The sequence below is a fragment of the Hibiscus syriacus genome, unplaced genomic scaffold (assembly GCF_006381635.1).
Source record: "Hibiscus syriacus cultivar Baekdansim isolate YM2019G1 unplaced genomic scaffold, ASM638163v2 tig00111105_pilon, whole genome shotgun sequence".
In the NCBI taxonomy this organism is placed as follows: domain Eukaryota; kingdom Viridiplantae; phylum Streptophyta; class Magnoliopsida; order Malvales; family Malvaceae; genus Hibiscus; species Hibiscus syriacus.
This window is the reverse complement of record NW_024062987.1, coordinates 125,779-146,289: the sequence shown is the minus strand read 5'-3', so window position 1 is coordinate 146,289 and position 20,511 is coordinate 125,779. Positions and strand designations below refer to the sequence as shown.

At 35.8% G+C, this 20,511-nt stretch overlaps 4 protein-coding genes across 4 annotated transcripts; 2 read left to right on the top strand and 2 right to left on the bottom strand.

The window, feature by feature from the left end:
• The first annotated feature begins 1,204 nt into the window (after positions 1 to 1,204).
• On the top strand, positions 1,205 to 3,315 carry LOC120154174 (NAC domain-containing protein 21/22-like). Its single transcript, XM_039165987.1, has 3 exons — positions 1,205 to 1,405; positions 2,146 to 2,411; positions 2,829 to 3,315. The coding sequence occupies exons 1-3, from the start codon at positions 1,237 to 1,239 to the stop codon at positions 3,201 to 3,203; spliced, it is 810 nt and encodes a 269-aa protein (XP_039021918.1). The 5' UTR covers positions 1,205 to 1,236; the 3' UTR covers positions 3,204 to 3,315.
• Positions 3,316 to 4,471: 1,156 nt separating this feature from the next.
• Positions 4,472 to 6,784, bottom strand: LOC120154173 (rho-N domain-containing protein 1, chloroplastic-like). The gene is made up of 2 exons (XM_039165986.1): positions 6,700 to 6,784; positions 4,472 to 5,763 (listed from the first exon to the last, which is right to left on the bottom strand). The coding sequence occupies exons 1-2, from the start codon at positions 6,737 to 6,739 to the stop codon at positions 4,673 to 4,675; spliced, it is 1,131 nt and encodes a 376-aa protein (XP_039021917.1). The 5' UTR covers positions 6,740 to 6,784; the 3' UTR covers positions 4,472 to 4,672.
• Positions 6,785 to 8,912: 2,128 nt separating this feature from the next.
• LOC120154049 (mitochondrial import inner membrane translocase subunit TIM44-2-like) lies at positions 8,913 to 12,384 on the top strand. The gene is made up of 15 exons (XM_039165906.1): positions 8,913 to 9,032; positions 9,140 to 9,246; positions 9,351 to 9,413; positions 9,543 to 9,618; positions 10,140 to 10,184; positions 10,271 to 10,687; positions 10,794 to 10,862; positions 11,015 to 11,079; positions 11,189 to 11,257; positions 11,342 to 11,414; positions 11,519 to 11,597; positions 11,707 to 11,711; positions 11,830 to 11,928; positions 12,032 to 12,094; positions 12,170 to 12,384. The coding sequence occupies exons 1-15, from the start codon at positions 8,955 to 8,957 to the stop codon at positions 12,299 to 12,301; spliced, it is 1,440 nt and encodes a 479-aa protein (XP_039021837.1). The 5' UTR covers positions 8,913 to 8,954; the 3' UTR covers positions 12,302 to 12,384.
• A 204-nt stretch (positions 12,385 to 12,588) lies between these two features.
• On the bottom strand, positions 12,589 to 15,275 carry LOC120154175 (chromatin modification-related protein MEAF6-like). The gene is made up of 7 exons (XM_039165988.1): positions 15,073 to 15,275; positions 14,884 to 14,981; positions 14,706 to 14,806; positions 14,136 to 14,205; positions 13,215 to 13,242; positions 13,073 to 13,133; positions 12,589 to 12,928 (listed from the first exon to the last, which is right to left on the bottom strand). The coding sequence occupies exons 1-7, from the start codon at positions 15,083 to 15,085 to the stop codon at positions 12,829 to 12,831; spliced, it is 471 nt and encodes a 156-aa protein (XP_039021919.1). The 5' UTR covers positions 15,086 to 15,275; the 3' UTR covers positions 12,589 to 12,828.
• Between the last annotated feature and the right edge of the window lie 5,236 nt (positions 15,276 to 20,511).

Below are 20,511 nucleotides of genomic sequence, written 5' to 3'. Positions count from 1 at the left end.
TATTTTTATTTTTTATAGTATAGGGTAAGTATAAGGTGATATAGTTAAAAAATAACTTTCAATTAATTGACATTGAACGCTCAAACTCCTTATATTTCTGGTGCTCAACTCGAAACCTAAAAAAATATAGTAGTACTGAATTTGAATATTCCATTTATAACTTTTCTTTTTTTTTTCCTCCTTTTTTGAAAGAATAACTTTACTTTTGTAGTCACTCAATTACTTTAATAGTTACATTTTGATTATCTAATTATGTTTTCTTCAAAATTACACCTAAAATTATATTTTGATCACTCTCCATTAAAAATTAACGATAATACTAAATTATGATAATAAGGTAATTCCACGTTATCTATGAAAAAATTATCAAGTCGACAATTCTATTAGTTTTTTAACGGTTGGTTTGCAAAACTGAATTATATTATAACGTTTTACTAAGTTAATGAAAAATTGAAACTATATCCTTTTGTAATGAATAAGGTAATTTTTTTTTCTTGATTAAGTCTTATCTTTATTAAAATCAAATTTTAAGAGAGATTAAATTATTTAGCTTAAAAATAAAAAAAATATTAAATATTTAAAATCAAATCTAAAGATAAAAATAATTTTATTTAATATTTAATCTTATAAGAACTAAATTATTATTAAATTAAAAAACATGGGCTCAGGGTCTAACTACTTATGCTTTGTTAGTCACTAGGTTTGAAGGTTTAGGATGATTATGGGGCATACACAAACACATGAATTTATGTTAGGGGTAAATTATTACAATTTTGAGAACGAACAAATTTATAAAATTTTAGGGACGAAAACATATTTTTAATATAAAATATATAGAAAAAAATTTAAAATATATAATAATTTAAAATTTTCAGAGAAGAGACTGTTAACACCTTACCTCTGGATCCACATGATAATGGGTTTTTTAGTTTTGGAATGTTTGTCTTAATAAAATTGTTTGGATCTTGTCCATATATGAGTTATTAGAATAAGAAAATTGTTCACAACTAAGTGGCTACCTAGATTTCTTGCAACTTTGGTTTTTCTACAAACTTCACAGTTATAAATAAGCAAATTACACAAGCATCTTTATATATATTCATTTTACAAACCAATTGCCTTCCCAAACAAAGAAACTCATCATACCATATAATACCATTTTCTATACCTTATATTTATCCACTCTTTTTTTTTTGTAATTTATTAAGCTTAAACCACATATATTTTGAAGAGAAAATGGGGCTAAGGGACATAGGAGCAACACTGCCACCTGGGTTTAGGTTTTATCCAAGCGACGAGGAGTTGGTTTGCCATTATCTCTTCAAAAAGATTGCGAATGAGGAAGCCTTGAAGGGAACTTTGGTCGAAATCGATTTGCATACTTGCGAACCATGGCAGCTTCCTGGTACCTCCTCCTTCATTGTCATCTTCATCTTCCATCTCTTCTTATACTCTTTTGAGTCTTTTGTTGTGTGGGGGGGGGGTTGATTTTCTTTAGAATTAATGGTGCATTAATTAAGGTATAAAAGAAAACGAACGACCACATTAGTAGTTTCGTTGATCTTAAGAAAGCAAGCAACTGCTGTGTGTCTGAACTACAAACAGATGGGGCTTGAGGGAGTTCTTGCTATCTCTGGTTCACACAAGTCTCAGGCAAACATGATTTTGTTTCTTGAGATAAAAATTTTCAACGAAAATGATGAACTTGTGATTTTATAAAACCACGGTTTCATCTTTGATTTGGTGATATAAATCATTTTTTTTTTGCCACAACATGTATACAGACATACATTCATGTACGTAAGAATGCATGTAGTTACACAACATATTATTTACCTTTTTGAAGATAAAGAGATTATTCACCTCTAAGGTAAAATTTGGGAGTGAACATCTCGCTATAAATTTATGTTGGATAATACACGGATTGTTTTTTTATTTTATTTTTATTTGTTGTAATCCTATTCTTGAGTTGGGAGTCCTAAAATCACGGTTGGAGATAGGTTTCAGCTAGTCATAATTATCGTTTATTATTTATGTAGGAATCCACCTATGTAGTGTAAAAGAGATATTAATTTAATATGATTGGATGACATTTTTTTAAAACAATATATTTTGTGTACGCATGGGACTCGAATTAAATGCAAGAGGTGGCAAAGCTAAACGCAAGCGAGTGGTATTTCTTCAGTTTTCGAGATAGGAAGTACGCAACAGGGTTTCGAACGAATCGAGCAACGGTGTCCGGCTACTGGAAAGCGACCGGAAAGGATCGGACGGTCATCGACCCAACAACACAACAAGTAGTAGGGTTGAGAAAGACATTAGTGTTTTACCTCAACCGAGCCCCGAATGGAGTCAAAACCGGTTGGATTATGCATGAATTTCGTCTTGAAACCCCACATATGCCTCCCAAGGTGAGTTTCACTAGCTCCTCGTTTTCAGCTTTACACAAATTTAGTGTGTCTAATGAGTTAAAATAGACAGTTGAGATTAACAATAAAATATGAAAAAATATTCACTAAAAAATAAAAAAGTTAATCTTAACCATATATTTTCACTTATCCGACAATTCCAAATACGTGAAAAAACTGAAAAAGTTTTATACTGTGTAAGTAGATCCCAACCCTATATGTATTATTGTATATCACTTATAGGTACAAACATGATTTTATGATAAGAAGTGAACTTATAAAATTTTAGAGAGAAAAAACAAATTATCAATAAAAAATAAAAATATATATAAAAAAACTGAATATTCGAGGGACAAATACCTCTCATCCGCCTTCTTCAATCCATCCCTAATCATTGATGAAGTTTTGGTAATGTGACAGGAAGACTGGGTTTTATGTAGAGTTTTTCACAAGACTAGGGGAGACGATAACAACAGTCCAACGATGATGTTGGAGACATCCTCGTCTCACGGTCCTACTTCAACAGACCAAAAAAGCTTGCATTGTGGGTATCAACTTCAACAAATAAGAAGCTCTTTACACTCCCCACACACCAATCAAAGCCAAAGCCAAACCTTCCTAAGCCTGCTTCAATGTAATAACTCTCGGGAAAAGGACGACAACGATTATCGCTACGGCAATGAAGTTAGGTCCAAAGTTGACGATGAATTCGAGTTCTTGTGGGACATGGACATGGAACAAAACAATTTGGACGATATGGGGTTTGAAATTGATAACAATGTAGTTTTCCTATGAAAAATTGTTGTACACTTTTGAAGGGGAAAATAGAAGCCCGCTATTTGTTCATTTCTGATGTTGGTGTGACGTTCGTCTTTAAGGACGCAAATAGAAGATTGTGTAATTTGGTGTCGGGCTTAATTTATTTTTGTATTTAATTTTTGGCAGTGTAAAAAGTATATGTATATAAAGCATGTAGTAATTCTTTAGTGATCCTTTCAAAAAAAAATCAAAGATTAGAAAGAATTCCGAGTATTGACAAAAAAATCAAAGTTTATTTTCCTTTATGTTAACAGAAAACAGTATCCGCCGCTTAAGGTGGGCAATGCTGCTCCATTTTTCTCAAATTTGACAGATTCAGTGTAACATCTAAAAACCCCGTGCGATCGAAACATTGTGACGATTTATTTATCGAAATTCATAACATGAACTTAAAACTCATCTAACTTCCATTGTTGCAGTCCTGATCTCATTTTCTACCATCCAACAAGGAAAAATACTTGTCAAAAGCTCATTACTGATCGGGCTAGAGATTCATGAATAAAGGGTGTTGATGGTAAGAACAAACACTCAAATCAGGTCGGAAAGTATTGTTGATCGACCGAAATGCAATATGTTCACATGATTTGGGTTCATGGCTTTACGCATAACATTAGGACCAGAGCCTGCCTCGGGCTATTTTCTTTATTACAACAATAAAGGCAGATGGAGTAGGGAGCATGATGCACTCATCAGGTGACGATACACAGCAAAATAAACATTAGCACATTCTAAGTCCAAATTCCTAAAGGTTCTATGGGCAAACACCAACTTCAAGGTTTAATGCCTTTCCAACCAAAACTAATGCTAGGTTCAATTCCATATAAAAATTAGGAGATATCCTAGAACTCCTCAACAGAGTTCCTCACACAAAACATAAGCAATATAATCACAATTCAACTTTAATAGTGAAAAGACGAGAAAAACATATAATCACGTGTTCAGTTACAAAGAGATCCCAGATACACAAGAGGACAATGCACTGACAGTAACAATGTAGTAGGGCAATATGAAAAAACTAAGCCGCATACCTTTTCCTTTGCTCTTGATGTGTCGGGCTGAGACCTTGCAAAACCAGGTTACAGAACTCAGTAATAACATCATACGCTTTAGAATAGTTGGCACCTTCTTTATTCATCTATCGAAATGTGCTACATTAAGGAACCTGAGGGGAAAATGGAATTTTCGAACAGCATAATGAGTCTACAACTAAATTTAATGACACCAGACTAATGAAGCATGTTGAGTACAGAACAAAGAAAAATTGATTCCTTGAATGAATCTAAAGAAGAATCCATGGCTTCCTGCCCCATGGAAGGGTTATTCGGCAGGTTTGTCATACATTTACTAATAAACAGAAAATAAGTACTATTAAAACCAAAATGGGAATCTCACAAGTCACAACTATCACAATGCGAGAGATTTGTAGTTTTTGGCTTCATCATTAATTAGCCCGAGCTACTAAGTAGAGACACCAAATCACCCTTTTTCATTTTGGAAAACCCTTTTAGCCCATGAGATTTTGCAAGCGCTCTGAGTTCCGGTAGCTTCAATGGACTCAAATCCTCGCGTTCAATCCGCTGTTCTCCGTCCTCTTCGTCAATATCTGAAGATTCATCCTCTGACAACTCATTCAACGCATCAGAATCTTGATAGATTGACTCAGGCTCAAGCTCAAGCTCATCCTCTGGCTTGGATTCAGACTCCAGTTCCTCCTCTACCTCAGGCACATTATCGGCTGCAGGATGCGACTCCAAACTCAAATTTCTCTTCCTATCTGAATTGAAATGTGTCACAGAATTGGTGGTCTCCTCACCAGAATAAATTGTCTGATATTTCATTTGTGGAACAGGTGACTTTCGTCGGAAATTTGATGCTGGCCTGCTTGAACTAGGCACATAGGATTCTTTTGTCTCACTCCTCGCTCTATCATTTGAACCAAAGAAACTGGAGCCTTTATCTCCATCAGAAGAGCTATTCACTTCAGAATCATCTAAATTCAAGTGTCTGCTGTTGCCATGTTCGACCGAGTGCTTCCTCAATAGCTTAAGGAGAGAATCAACTGTTTCACTCTCTTTTCCCTTTCCCTGTGAGGCTTCAGTTTTCTCATCTTCTTTAACTGCAGCTCTTTCTTTAAGTTTAGCTTGGACCTTCCTAAAAAACTCCACAATCTCCTTCTCTCTTGGACCTGGGGCTGCAGCAGCTTGAAATTTTGTGGAACCGGAAAGGGAGAGTAATGTCCCATTTTTTGAAGATATCATTTCAGATTCATCTATATTTTCAAGATTCACTCTCTCCTCATTCTGCCCCTTCTTCCCTTGAAACCCATGTCTTTTCCTCGAGAAGTCAGGGTTTCTCCTCTGACCACTAGAACCTGCTCTGCATACAACAGATATTCCCCTTGAAATACATTTCAAGGATCTAATCTTCACCTGTGTGCAAATTCTGTGGTGACTATGTGAAGAGCAAGGAAAAAGAGTCACTGCTCTTCCAGAAATGCCCGAGTAGGAGCGATATCTGCAGTCTGTTGGTCCATAACCTACAATAGATCATAATCAAATGACACAAAGTTAAGAAAATAACCATTTCCGAAACAATATTATCTGTGGGCCTAATTCTTTACCCATAAAGCACTTGTCGAAAATCCGAATAACTAAAAACAACAAATAAATAACACATCAGCAATCTACCCAGTAAACTACCTTGGGCAAATCCCACAATCAACATCAATCTTCACAAAGTTGCAATCACTTTAAACAGGAACAAATCAAAATGAATCTTCAAACCAAACAAAGCATGCCTACTTAAAATAATCTTCTCCGAGACTTCCTCAAGGTTGTAATCAACCTTTTGCTCAGGAATATAACAAATTTCCTACTTAGATAATATAAAAGCAAAACTTCAACATTAGCTAAAATAATCTTTCTGATACGTAGCAACCTAAGAATGAAAACAACACTCAACCCCAAAGTCTATTTATGTTACCCGAGCTAACACCCGAATGCCGAAAACAACCCCAACAAGACATGACTATTCCTCCTCTATCATTTTAGACAGGACTTTCCTCTATTGAAAATGCAACAACAACAACAACAACAAAAGAAAACGATTAAGCTACCTTCGAGACCACAAGAATACAGATATAAACAAATTTAACAAGTCACCATGAATTAACAATAGACCACTTCACAGAATCAAGCAATAACAGCAAAACAATCTAAGGATAAGATTAATACCATGAATATTTTAACAAAAAAGAGACAAATAGAATAAGGTAAAGCGAAAAACACCCATTAATAAAAAATGGGTTTTGTGCAAAAACACACACACACATTTCAGCCCTCGACATCGAATATGGCAAACCATTTATTTTCATTTTATGTTTTTCTTGGGAACCAAACAAAAAAAAACAAAGAAATTGAAAGGAACCCACGCACCCCCAAAATAAGAATAAGAAAGGAAGAGAAATATCTACCAGGAACGTTATTGGGAAGGAGATGAAGTGCATGAGACATGAGTTAAGGCGGAGCGGTTTTGATTTCTCTTTCGCAGGGTTTCCCGTTTCCGTGTTGTTTGTTTGATAAGGGAGTCCATTGGTAATTTAATTTGCTTATGGGCAATTCTGGGTTAACGAATTAAGAGGCTATATCAATTCCGTAACGGCCCATTTTGTTAAGGTTTTGTTGGTTTTTCTTTCCACTAGGTCATGAGTGTAAAAAAAATTATTTAATTTTCTCTAAAATTATTTGGAGATCAACTATAAATATTACGGTACAGGATAAATTTGTCTCGCCCATATGATGATTTTATCCAAATAATATGTTTTTATTTAATATTCTTACATCTGAGGGACAAGTTCTTATAAAATATCATTTTTATTAGATTTTGTGACGTCTGAGTCACAAATTTCAATAAAAAATATTTTATTGGATCTTCTCATGCTCACCTGAGTTTCAAGTAACTTTAGCAAATATCGTTTTTTTAAAAATAAAAGATATGGTAGTTGATCTTGTGAGAAAAAAAGCCTCGACTGGGATCCTAATCAGTTTTTAACAATTACCCAGAAAAAAACCCCATTTTTGGGTATGGGACTTGGTTAGTTATTTTGTAACTGCAGATTCTGGAGCAGCAGGAGAGAGGCGTGGCCAAGGATGGTTCCAGAGACATCGACGGTAATGAAGGTGCTCGGGTCGAGAGCGGCGGAACGGTATGGAACGGAGTTGACATTGTTGGAAGCAGTAGATATGAAAGAAGAAGAGTCGGAGGCGTTCCATGAGTTGGTGAAGGAGGTGAGTGCCGCGTTCAGGGTTTTAAAAAACGGTCAGTGATTATGATTTCGGCCGCGACTTCTGAGTTACCCGCGATGTCCGTAATAATGCCCGTGACGGCCGTAATTGCGCCCGCGACGGCATAATCACGGTAAATCCGAAATAACTAAAAACTCGACCGCGATTTAAAATCCTGACGTCGTTGCTCAACTCGTACGGCAGGAAAGGGTTCCCATACTCGGCTTGGGAAGTGAAGACTCTGATGATTCAAAACTGAGTGTCGGAAGACGCCGCTGCTCACTTAACTCGGCGCTTTTCCACCGCCAATGATGCTTGTCTTTAGTACCTGTATATTTGGGCCTATTCCATCAGGCAAATGGGGATATCTGGTTTTGCCTTCGCTGTACAAAATTTAGACTTTGGACGGTTGGTTTACTTCGTAATGATTAAGGTTAAATAATTCAAATGTTGAATGATTTAAAGGTTATGTATGAATTAGCTTTGAATGTAACATTTTGTTTGATAATGATTCTGAATAATTCAGAATATATTTCTGTGCTTAATCATTCAACACTGTTTTACTAAATCAATCAGCATTGAATTATTTAGAGGTGTGAAACAAACGCGCTAAATGTTGAACGGTTCATCATTTAACGCTGAATGATTCGATTAAGAGACAAACAAATAACTCATTATCTCTGTTATTTACTTAAGACTTCAATTATTTAATATTATATAAATTATTTTTCATCTCAATTTACAACCACAATATATAATAACATATACAATTGTGTGAGAGCATAATTAAAAATCAATCAAATATAATACGAATTTACTTATTTTAATAGTTAAAGAGGATGATTAATTATTATTAAATGATTGAAAATATTTAAAAACATGTATCACTATATAATCACCTCAACTTAATAAATAAAATCAATCAAATATAAATAAAAATTGAACATATTAAATTATCATGAAAATAATTTTTAATAGTAGATGAATCATGAATCTTATATATATTGAATAATATTAAAAATGATTTTTTATGATGATATTGATTGATTGAAAATGTTTAACTTAAATAGTAGTAATATATTTATTTATATTGTTAAAATATTTATTTTAATTAATATATAAATTATAATATTAATTAAGTTATAGTTAATTTTAAAAAAATAAGTTTGAACATTTTCTATTTCAATATTTTATAATTTATTTAATTAATTTTGTTGTTAATATTATTATATTATTATAATAATATATAAAAGTATTAAACTTAATGAATTTATCTAATTAAATTATTTTTAAAAAATAATATTATTGTACAATAATTAATAATCTTTATTTAAGAGGGTCCTCTCAAGTAATCTCGCACCAAACTGAAAACCCTAGTCTTTTAACTCCCAAAAAGAGGGGGGTGGGGGGAAACACTAAACGTTTTCTGAAGGAAAGTTGGTTGATGATGGCTAGTAGGAAGCTGGTTCGAGATTTTTTCTTTGCAAGACATCCCATTACTCAACGTCTTTCGTCTCAACAGGTACAAAGCTGCTAGCTTGTTTCTCGAATATTTTAAAGTTCTGTTTTTTTTTATTTCCAAACTTTTTTTTAAAATTTTTTTTTGCTTGTGGAATTTTGATGAATTAGGGTTCGAATGTAAGACTAAGGCTGTTATCTGGAAATGGGCACTCGAGCATTCGACAGTTCAGTGTCTTCAAAGAGTTCTCCAAGAAAATTAAAGGCGAAGCTAGCAGGTATTTTGAAGCTACTAATACTTTTCAATTTGAAAAAGGTAAAAACAAAACAAGTCTCTTTATCTTTCTTTTGATGGGGGTTATCATTTTGAAAAATATTGTAGAAATTCGGAATTTCAGCAATCAGTTGAGCAGCTAAGGGGAAAAGCAGAAGAGCTGAAAGTTAGGTAATGTCTCTTGTATTACGGTGATCGTTTTTATTTTCTGTTGTAATATTAGCGTTGTTAGGGTTAATAGGCTGAGACATACCCTTGTATGTCAAGGGATTGCCTGAGATGGTGAAATGGCGAATGCAGAACGAAGCAGACAACCGAGCAGCTTTACAAACAAGTTGATGGTGCATGGACAGACGCCGAAGCTACTGCTAAAAAGGTTAGGGTTCAATTTTATCTTCTCTTGTAGTTCTTTAAGGGATTCACATGCATTTTGTATTTGCCACAAACTAATTATGCTCACACTTTTTCTTTTCCAAGTTGCTTTTCCTTGTAATGCATATTTATGCGAATTACTTAATAGCCATAAAATTATATGTCGCTTTCTTTGCGTAATTTGTATTTGATTCATTTTGTGGAACAAATATGTAATCGAGCTTAATCAACTAGTTATACTTTAGAACTTGACCATAACTATGTTAGCCTGTTTCGTATAAAAAGCTAATGATGATTGCTGATAAAGCGAGCTCCCTTGGATTTTATATTGGTGATCTAGATTCTATTTTGTTCATTGGGTGGACTTCTTGTTGCTACTTGAAATTAGTGTCGTATTGTATTTAAAATCTTGGGTGTGAGTATGAGATGTGGACAAGTTCGTCTGTTTTGAGTATGAAGCTTTCGATGGTGCTGCTCTCTATATGATACTTAATTCATATTTGATTGGTATTATGTCTTTAGTAGGTGTCTGCCAACATGAAAGAGAAGATTTCAGCTGCCAAAGAGGAGGTATTTTTTTAATTCAGATAGTTGACCTACAAATTATGTCTATGAATGCTTTTATCCTATTAAGTTATTTGGTTATGTTGTTTTAGGTTAAGGAAAGTTTTAGAATTGGAAAGGAAGAATCTTCACAGTCAACCGATACATCAGCTCAGCATGGTGCTGATATGAAGGATGAAGGTAAGACGTCATCCAAGGAAGGGAGTTACCAGCATTCTGGATCTGGTGATACTGCAAAAACGGTATTTGGAAAATTTAAGTCTCGCATTTCTTCTCCGAAGGTTTCTTTGGCTTTCCAAAGTTTAAAGGAAGCTAAGGTTGTTGATTTAGCGAAAAAGGGTTATGAAATTGTTAAGGATGAGCTAAGTGGTAACCCAAGTAATAGAAAGCATCTGGAGTATACAGCTCCTCCCTCATCAACAGGTGAAAGAAGTACAAGAACTGATGTTGTTGTTTTGCCGTCTAAGCAGTCCCGTTGGAGTAAAAAGTGGGAGGCATTAAAAGAGAAGGTAAGGTTATTGTTGGTGTTGAGTTTTACTAAAATATCACTATAAAGTTTAACCTGTTGCTTGTGTTTCCCTACTTATTGAACTGATTTTGTTCTCTTCTGCATAGATGCAAGGTCATCCATTATTCAAGCGTGTTAGTGGGATGAGTGAACCTGTTGTGACAAAGGGCCAAGAGGCAAGTTTGCAGCCTATTCTTTTTGCTACCCCATTTTCATGGTTCTTTTACTTGCTTATTATGGCTATTGCCTTTCCCGGAGTGTCTAAATTTCTGAAATACGCATACTTTTGAATGAACTGGTTCAAATTATTACATGGTTGAATTGGCAGATTGCAGAGGATATGCGAGAAATATGGGAGACCAGTGATAACCCCATTGTTCACAAAATTCAGGAGTATGTAACATTTTCTTGTGTTTGTATCCTTTTTACCTGCTACACATAAGATTTAGAAATTATTTATGCGACTTGTTGGATGCTGATTTCATAATTTTCTACTTGACAGTATAAACGAGAGTATATTTCAAGAAACAGATGCCGCGGCATCATACAAAGAAATACGTCGACGAGACCCGTATGGTCACCTCTCCTTTATTTTTGCTTCAGTACTTGTGTTTTCCATTTCTTGATCTGTGGAATTTTTGGGTTCATGGAGTAGGTCATTCTCTTTGCCAGAGTTTGTGGCAGAAGTTCAAGAAGCCATTAGACCAGTCCTCAATGCATATATAAAAGTAAGGAGTGTCGCTGGCTTATATTCTAGCTTTCTATATTTTCAAATAAAAATAATGTCCCAGGTAGTGGCCATCTCTTTAATATAAAATAACTCTGGACGCAGGGAGATATTGAAACTTTGAAGAAGTATTGTAGTCCTGAAGTTATTGATAGATGCAAAGCAGAACACACTGCTTATCAAGGTAAGACTGACAATTTTATGGAATGCTCTATGCTCTGTTATACGACATTTAGTAAGATGGTCATGTTTAAGTACGGCTGTATCAAGTTTTCTGCTGTTTATTGTAATAGAATCAGTAAGAAAATATGAGTCTTGTATAAAGAAATGTGGTTACAAATTATCGTGGCCTTAATATAAGTCGGCTTGCAGATTGTGGTTGGGATTATATTCTTAATATGAAGTGATGTTACTAATTTCACCTGCTGCTGCTGCTGCTGCAGATTCTACATATATCTGACGTAGAAGTTAGAGAGACCAAAATGATGGGGACTTCCCCCATTATCATAGTAGCAGTACGAGTCTCTTATTTGTCTGCTTCAATATCTTTCTTACTTGATTTAAGCCTTTTAATGGTTTTGAAACTGATGCCGGGGCCTGTCCATTCGATGTTCACAGTTTCAAACACAACAGATTCACTGCATACGAGATAGAGAGGGTAAAATAACGGAAGGCGGGAAGGTAAATGAAAAATTATTTTGCTGTTTTTCATAAAAATTATTTATCCTAATATTCTAAAATTGTGTTTCTCACTAGGATACAATTCACACCGTGTATTATGCATGGGCTATGCAACAAGTGGATGTAGAAGAACTTGGAGAGGGTGCCCTCTACCCGATATGGAAGCTTAGAGAAATGCAAAATATTGGTATACAAGCCCTCATCTAGCTCCTTTTACGCTCAATATCTCAGACTCATACTAATGGATATATTTTTTCTCGAGCCTCTCTGGGTTTTGTTAATTTCTTTTCCAGGGAGAATTTTAGCTGATCAAATAATTTTTTAATTGTTTTTAGCCAATAATCGAAATTTCACCTAACATGTTTACTTGAAATTCTTGATTATGAGGGATATTAATTAATCCATGAACTTTACCTGATGCATGTTTGAATTTTACCAGCAAATTTTGTGAACATGTATATGTGATTGAACATAGTTATAAGATGACAATGTCGTAAAAAAACGTAATATCGACATTAAAGTGTGAATGTCATCTGTAATACTATTAAATAAACGGGGAAACTTGTTGCCTAAATCTAGCTGAGAAACAGGCTTTCAACTGTACAAGCTGCCATTCGACAATGTAACATTATGTACCCCCTGATTCAGTTTGAGCACCATGAAAAAGTAAAGTTCAAAACCATTTAAATAACATCGTACTCTAAGGATTGTTTTTCATCAGATCGAAGTTGGTTTCAAAATGTGACATCGGGATCATCATCATAGTCAAAATCTGGCTCACTCGAGTGTCGCAGTCTCTTCGCTTCTCTAGCTCTGCCCTTTTTTGGCTTTCCTCTGTGGAGAACACAGAAATAACTTTAGATTGCTGTGGGGTTTAGAATGTCCATCTTAAAAGCATTTGCAAGTGCATCCGATCGTTGGTTATTGTTTTCAAGCAATTTCAAACCAAGGTGAATTTTACAAAATTAATCTACTTACTGCCCATTGGCAAAGTAACCTCCACCCTTTGACCGACCTGCACCGTAATACGATTTCCCATCTGCCAAACACAAAGGAACAACAAACGATGAAACATCCAGAAAGGAAATTTGTTTGATGCACCTGCATACAATAGGCTCACCATCTCTACCAGCAGCAACCTCTTCGGCCTGAAAAAGCAAGCAATAGCAGAGGAAAATCAGTTTCAGAAACTTGCTAATGAGTGGTTCGGAGAGGGAAAAAATGTTCCAGACACCATTTTTTTATCCATCAATTACGTCCAAGGAAAATTAGCTGCAGTAAACACCAAAAAAGATGAGAATTTTATCTTTCATGAAATTTATGGAGTTATTCCCCACATTTAGATTGGCATGGTAATTATAGTATCCGTATTTCGAAGTGATGACATGTTTGGAAGTGCAACATGAGCTGTATTTTGATGACAGCCTTAAATTGTCCATTTATAGATCCATTTTAAAAACATTTAGCAGGAAACTCTGTAGAATGAGCGGCAAACATTAAACTTTGATGCGTTTGATTGAAGAGTTGGAGAAAAGCATTTGCTTATGAGGTCATACAATTATGGTGCTCTATTGCGGCAATACCAACAAGATTCTAGCATAAACTTGCATTCAGTTAATGAGCTTCTCAGCAGATACCAGAACGGTTTTCATGCAGTCTGTCTCTGTGTATGCAATTGGATGCAAAATGATTCAAATCCCTTCTGAAATGCAGATAAAAAAAATAGAAAAAGAAGAGAACCAACAGCCAACACCGAAGCACAGACAAATTAAGAAAACAGTGATAGACACGACACAAAAGCCATCTCATCCATATTCTAAATTTTTATCTGATTACCGATCACATACTTTCAAAGTTCAAATGCAACTCCACAACAGAATGATGGTTCAAATGTTGCCTAGCATTAAACCTTTTAGAAGCAAGTGTTAGCTCTGTGCCAGCATTTGCTAAAACCAATTTCAAATTTCACATCATTTGACACAACTAGTAGTAGATATGCAAGCAAACAAGAAAAGAAGAGGGAAACTTATTTAATACACACCGCAGGTGAAGTGACAGAAGACAACGAGAATAGCCTATCTTCAGGCTGGAACTTCCTGGACCGCTTCAATCTGTGAGACAAGTTGAATAGGTGGCTCACATCCAATATACAAATCATAGGATAAATTTTCACCGAACTGAATTGCTCTTAAGAAATTTCAGTGTACAAACGGACTGGAACCTTAAAAAGTTTTAGCTAAAATGCAGTGTCCTTAAGCACACATCTGAAAATTTTGCACTTACACATCATGTTTGTTTCCCGAATAAATCCCGAATCTATATAATTGAACAAACCAGACTATTTTGGAATTATATGAGAACTCAACAGTTCAATAAACATAAGAATTATTACCAAACACAATACTACACGTTTGAATACAATTAGTACGATACATTTAACACGCGAATTGTATTTTTAAGTTATGTTTATGCATACAATTCGGTTGGCATGGAGCCAAATCACAAAAAATTGAAAAGGATTACACCAATTATCAGTTCTACTAACGATAAATTACTTCCACACACGCAAAACAGAGAATAAAAAACAAAGAGAGAAATAAGCAATCCATACAGCGCAGTATTCTTGGATGAAGAGAGGAATCCCTCAAAACCTTTCAAAACGTGGCCGCATTGGCTGGGATCCTGTAAATAACTCGTTTCCATATCATACACCTGCGTATAGAGAAATAGGAATATAAATCATAAATCTTATTCGAATGAAATCGGGAGGAGGAAAAGGAAGGAATTACTTGTCTTTCAATGTTTCGAAGCTCTTCTTGGAGTTTGGCTCTTCTATTAAGCAGAGAAGCCAACATCGTCGACGGTGCCGTTGCCGACCCTCTTTGACCTAAAAAAATATGGTTTCACTTATTTTCTAATCTAAAAACAATAAAAATTCAAAAGTGGAATGCAAAGAAAATGGTGATCGTAACGGCTACCATCGTAATCCATATTTTCGCGCGAAATCCGTTGAGATTGTTTAGAACCCTAAACCTAAGATTGGGATTCCCCAGATCTTTGATTGCGAAACCTTTTGGGACTCGAATCGGATCCTTTCGTTTTCTTGATACAATAAAGGATTGAAACAGGAAGTCCCGGTTTCAAGAGTATAGCGCCATTTAAAGGTGGCAGAAATTTCTGAAATTGTCAGTGCGATCAAGATTTTCCAGCCAACAGAATTGCGCCATTTATACGCGGGTATGATTGGGAATATATTTGGACATTAGATCGGGTTTTGACCAATGGGCACGCAGCGACCCGAAGAAATTGATTGAGAGTGTTTGGTCTTTTGGATATTTAAAAATTGAGAAAATAACTTCAGTGACCAAAAATCCCTTATAATATACGATTTTAATTAATTTTTTTCGGATTTGTCAAAATGATCAATAAAATCGTAATGCGATCGCTAATTCGCAACGCGATCTCCATTATCGCAAATCAGTTTCCAGATTCGCAACGCGATTATTACTATCGCAATGCGATTTTCCAATTTCGCGTTGCGATTTTCCCAATTCGTAATGCGAATAAGTAAATCGCAATGTGAATTTGGAAAATCGCAATGCGATACTGACTATCGCAACGCAATTTTCCTAATTCGCATTGCGATTTACGTATTCGCGTTGCGATTTTCATAATTCGCAATGCGAATACGTAAATCGCAACGCGATTAAGTAAATCGCAATGCGAATTAGGAAAATCGCAATGCGAATATGTAAATCGCAATGCGAATCTGACTATCGCAATGCGATTTACATAGCGTCATTCGTATTAACGCGTATTTTTTTTTCAAATTCCAAACACGAATTTTTTCTTAATATATCGAAAACTGAACCGTCCACAGTAATCGCAACTCATAACCTCAAACCTAAAATCACAACACTCAGCCCCATCTCCATCTCTCACTCTCTACGGCGAAATCCGTCCCCATCTCCGAAGATTTCCGTCCCCATCGCCGGCGAAATCCCTCACAACCATTCACGGTCAGAAATCCCTCACAATCATTCAGAAATGGAAAATCAACCTCCGAGGGTTAATTTTTTTAATTATTTTTATTTTGAAATTTTTGCATTATTTTAGGTTTTTCATATTGAAATTGATGATAAGTTTACTGGTAATTTCAATAATAGATTAACCATTTCACTTATATTTCTTATTAAATTCATTCGATTGCTGTCAATACTGCTAAACTGTTTAATATTTAACCATGTGAAGTTAGTATTTGTTTTTGTTTTGTCTTTTGGTTGAAGTAATGCAGAAGAAGAATAGTTTCGAGAATGAAAATCGCAACGCGAAATGAAAATCGCAACGAGATAATCGCAACGCGAAATGAAAATTGCAATGAGATAATCGCAATGCGAAACCAAAATCGCATTGTGATTTTCATTTCGCGTTGCGATTCTCTCATTGCGATTTTCATTTTGCGTTGCGATAGTCATTTCCGCGTTGCGATTTTCATTCTCTCGTTGTAATTTTCATTTCAACCAAAAGACAAAACAGTGTTGCAAATTTTAGTTTCAAGAATAAACTACTATTTATGTTTATTGTTTTTGGTATATCTTCACAGTGTAGTTTTTGGTATATCTAACTTGGTATGTTTATTGTTTTTGTAGAAATTTTTTTCGGCTTCATTGACATTAAGGAATAAAGTTAGCCTAGCCACTACAATCGCTTCGAAGCTTTCACCTGCACAAAGAAAATTGTTTGAGGAAACCTGCTTCGGGCCATGGCTGAGAGTACAGCATCCGGGTGGAGATGCTAATTTGACCCATTTGTGGCTTCAGACCATGACTAGCGATCTATCCGACAGTATACAACGTGGTGAGGAAGAGATATGGTTTCATTTTCCACCGGCGTATACTTGTTTTGGGCGGAAGGAGTTCTGCTTAATCACTGGTCTACGATTCTGACACGATGATGTAGGCCGGTACACTCGTCATATCACCCGCCCATCATGGTTATCCAGGGTTTTTCCTGATGAGTCAATAGAGAAGCCGAACTTACACGTCGACGACATGAAGAAATTGTTTAATAAGAAAGATGGTTTTACTCGGATGAATGACGTCGATGTTGTCCGAGTATGCCTTCTACTACTTTTGTATGCCGGCTTTTTAGGCAGAGAGGCCAGACAACCTATTCCTCAGGAGCTAATATTATTGGTAGAGGACCTAAATGCATGGAATCTGTTTTTGTGGGGTTCGTATATATGAAAAGCTACATGGACTAAGTTGTCGTCTGCCTTTGATGACCGCAAAAGTTTGCGGGGCGATGGGTCGAAATACACTTTGTCAGGCTTTGTTTGGGCCTTTAAGGTAAGAATTTCTATATAATGTTTTCAAAATTATAATTAATTATTTAACAATTACTAATGTTTGTTATTATATTGTTTGTAGATTTGGATATTCGAGGCTTTCCCTAGCATGCAGACATATGCATTAAAAACCTCAAATGATATTCCTAGGGCTATTTCCTGGAAGAGGAAACGTCTGTTGGATTGGGAAGACATAATACCATATGCGACAATAAATAATGTAAGTTAACACAAATACTATCATATATAAACAAGTTATTAATAGTAGACGTTTAACTTTGTTTGAGTTTTTATATTTTTAGGAGGCCAACACTCCATTAATGAGACTGACACCCACGGAGGCTGAGCTTGCCACTGATTGGTGGAAAGCTAGTCAGCGTTTTCTTGATGGCACGAATGATGAGCAGCCTCCACTTCCTCCACTTCGAGAGCCATCACCTCACCCAGAGCCATCACCTGATCGACCCGACTATACACCTCTACAACGAGAGCCATCACCTATCCCGTCACATCATCGAGCCTCTTCTCCACCATCACCTCATGATAGGCGACCGGCAAAGATGCCACGACTTCTATCTCTCTGTTCTCCACCTCTACCTCCACGGGACGAGTCAAGGGAGTTACGTGATGAGGTCAATGCCTTGCGTTAGGAGATCAGTACTCTACGCGATAACGATGGTGCATGGCGTGTGGAGGTGTCTACTTTACGTGGTGAGGTTGCCGCTCTACGTGAGATGGTAGTATCGTTGCAGAATGAGGTTCATACTCTACGCAACGAGGTAAGTTTAAGATTCTCCATATTTAACTTGATGATAAATTTACTCGTAATTTCACTTAGATTAACCATTTCACTTAGATTGCTTAGTAAATTTATTCGGTTGCTGCCAATACTGCTAAACTGTTTATTAACACTGTGAAGTTAGTATTTGTCTTTTGGTTGAAGTAAATTTATTCGGTTGCTGCCAATTCTGCTAAACTGTGTATTCTTTAACACTGTGAAGTTAGTATTTGTCTTTGTTTTGTCTTTTGGTTGAAAGTAAATTTGTTCGGTTGCTGCCAATTCTGCTAAACTGTGTAATCTTTAAAAATGTGAAGTTAGTATTTGTCTTTGTTTTGTCTTTTGGTTGAAAGTAAATTTGTTTGTTTGCTGCCAATTGAAATTATTCTTCTTCTGCAAATTAAAACTTGAATGAATTGCATTACTTAAACCAATAGACAAAGAAAAATACTAAGTTGACAGTGTTGCAAGTTTGAAACATATTTGCCTTTGTTATCTGATGCATTTTGTGAACTATGATAGAATAATGACTTGGGTGAATTTAATGCAAGTTTGAAACATATTTGTCTTTGTTTTCACTATTTAAATATCATGTCTGTTTATTTACTAGTATTTGTATTTAATTATTTAGCGGACCGATAAGGTGGATGCTTTACGTCGGGTTTTTCTTGCACGACAGAGTTCACGCATCAGACGGCGTGCACGTGCTATTAAGTCTCTGTACACCCCAATAGTGCGAAGACACCGCAAGAAGAAGCCCGACTCGCCTGTCATCCCTCAAGAGTCCACTCCTATCGTTGAAGAGGCCCCTATCATTATTCGAGAGTCCCCTCCCACCGTTCAAGAGGCCACTGTCATCGTTGAAGAGGTCCCTCCCACCATTCAAGAGCCCGATTCACATGGCGTCATATGTAAGATTCTTGAGAAACCCTCTGACGTGCCGGACATGATGGATTCAAGTTGGCTCTCGTATGCGTTACCGGCCAGTACCATACCGGTATCTGAAGTGGAGATGAGACAACTACCGGACACAATTCTGGATAACACCCTTTGGGCTAAGACCGCAGTTGATTTTTATCTACATGCGCGGAGCCAGGGGTGTTTCACTGACATATGCAAGCTCAACGATGATATCTATTTGTTGCTTGATCGGTCTTGGTGGGGCGTATTATTAGGGGTCGAAGACAATGGCTATTTTGATGGAGGGGTAAGTCTTATATTTTTCTTATATTTTAATTTGATTATTTTTTTTAAAATTTATGTAAGTTACTAATATATGTCTTTTTTTGTAAAACAGCATATCGATGCGTGGGTGTCACGTCTTCTAATAATTAGGAAACTTAAGGAAAATAAAAGAAATACATGATATACAATTATGCCGACGTCTTTTAACGTCGTTCACTTGAAGAATCAACGAGATGAATCATTTGCGTTGGGCAATGGACAAGCTAAACTTTATCCTGCATGGTGGGAGGTCGATAAGGTTAGTATTTATTTTAGATTGAGTTTAAAGGTATTCATAAATAAGTGCGCAAATGAATGAATTATTACTTATGATTGCGGGTGTTTATCCCTGTTTTGGAACGTAAACATTGACTTCTCGTCGAGCTTCAGCTCCCATCCCTTAAGGCAATGGTATATGATAGCATGATAAATTACATATCATTGGCTGATTTAAGAGATATTATTAAGGGATGGAGCTCTCATTTGGCTAAATTCTTAGATGCGATAAATTATTGGACTCGTTTTGGAAACAAGAAGCCAAAGAAGCTCAATATTACAGTTAGTAGAGACGAGACCGCACCATAACAAACGAAAGGACCCAGAGGGGATTGTGGTCCTCTCGTATGCTTGGCGTTGGAGCATTTGATCACAGGAAGTATAAAGTATCAACCTCCCACCGATAGAGATAGAGCTGCAGTAGGCTTGTGGTTTCGGCATTACATGGCTAGATCGATATATACGAGACGCTGCCTACCTGCATCTGCGTTATAAAAATATCCATAAACAATTGGTAAGTTTATAGGCTTGTGGTTTGAAAATGTTTGGTTAAGTACCTAGAATTCAATAATTTGTTGTTTGTAGGTTTTAGATGTGTAGAAAGTGTTGTTTGAGCAAATGTTTGGTTTATGCAGGTTAATCTCAGAAGTGAGCTGCGTGAAAATGATGTATGGCTGCAAAAGTTGATTCATATAGATGAGGAAATAAGAATTATTGCTTATTTTTTTATTGTTTAATTGATTTGTAAAAGATGATTTGTAAAAGTTGATTTGTTTAATTGATGTGAACATA

What these genes read in the sequence shown, in the direction of transcription:
- LOC120154174 (XM_039165987.1), top strand. Translation starts at nt 1,237, where the DNA reads ATGGGGCTAAGGGACATAGGAGCAACACTGCCACCTGGGTTTAGGTTT. An exon ending in CGAACCATGGCAGCTTCCTG is followed by an intron (nt 1,406 to 2,145) that starts GTACCTCCTCCT and finishes ATTAAATGCAAG; the next exon opens with AGGTGGCAAAGCTAAACGCA. An exon ending in CCCCACATATGCCTCCCAAG is followed by an intron (nt 2,412 to 2,828) that starts GTGAGTTTCACT and finishes GTAATGTGACAG; the next exon opens with GAAGACTGGGTTTTATGTAG.
- LOC120154173 (XM_039165986.1), bottom strand. Translation starts at nt 6,739, where the DNA reads ATGTCTCATGCACTTCATCTCCTTCCCAATAACGTTCCTG. An exon ending in CCTTCCCAATAACGTTCCTG is followed by an intron (nt 5,764 to 6,699) that starts GTAGATATTTCT and finishes GATCTATTGTAG; the next exon opens with GTTATGGACCAACAGACTGC.
- LOC120154049 (XM_039165906.1), top strand. Translation starts at nt 8,955, where the DNA reads ATGATGGCTAGTAGGAAGCTGGTTCGAGATTTTTTCTTTGCAAGACAT. An exon ending in AACGTCTTTCGTCTCAACAG is followed by an intron (nt 9,033 to 9,139) that starts GTACAAAGCTGC and finishes TTGATGAATTAG; the next exon opens with GGTTCGAATGTAAGACTAAG. An exon ending in ATTGTTCACAAAATTCAGGA is followed by an intron (nt 11,080 to 11,188) that starts GTATGTAACATT and finishes TCTACTTGACAG; the next exon opens with TATAAACGAGAGTATATTTC.
- LOC120154175 (XM_039165988.1), bottom strand. An exon ending in CTTCTGTCACTTCACCTGCG is followed by an intron (nt 13,243 to 14,135) that starts GTGTGTATTAAA and finishes TTGCTTTTTCAG; the next exon opens with GCCGAAGAGGTTGCTGCTGG. An exon ending in GGTTGCTGCTGGTAGAGATG is followed by an intron (nt 13,134 to 13,214) that starts GTGAGCCTATTG and finishes TGTGTTTGGCAG; the next exon opens with ATGGGAAATCGTATTACGGT.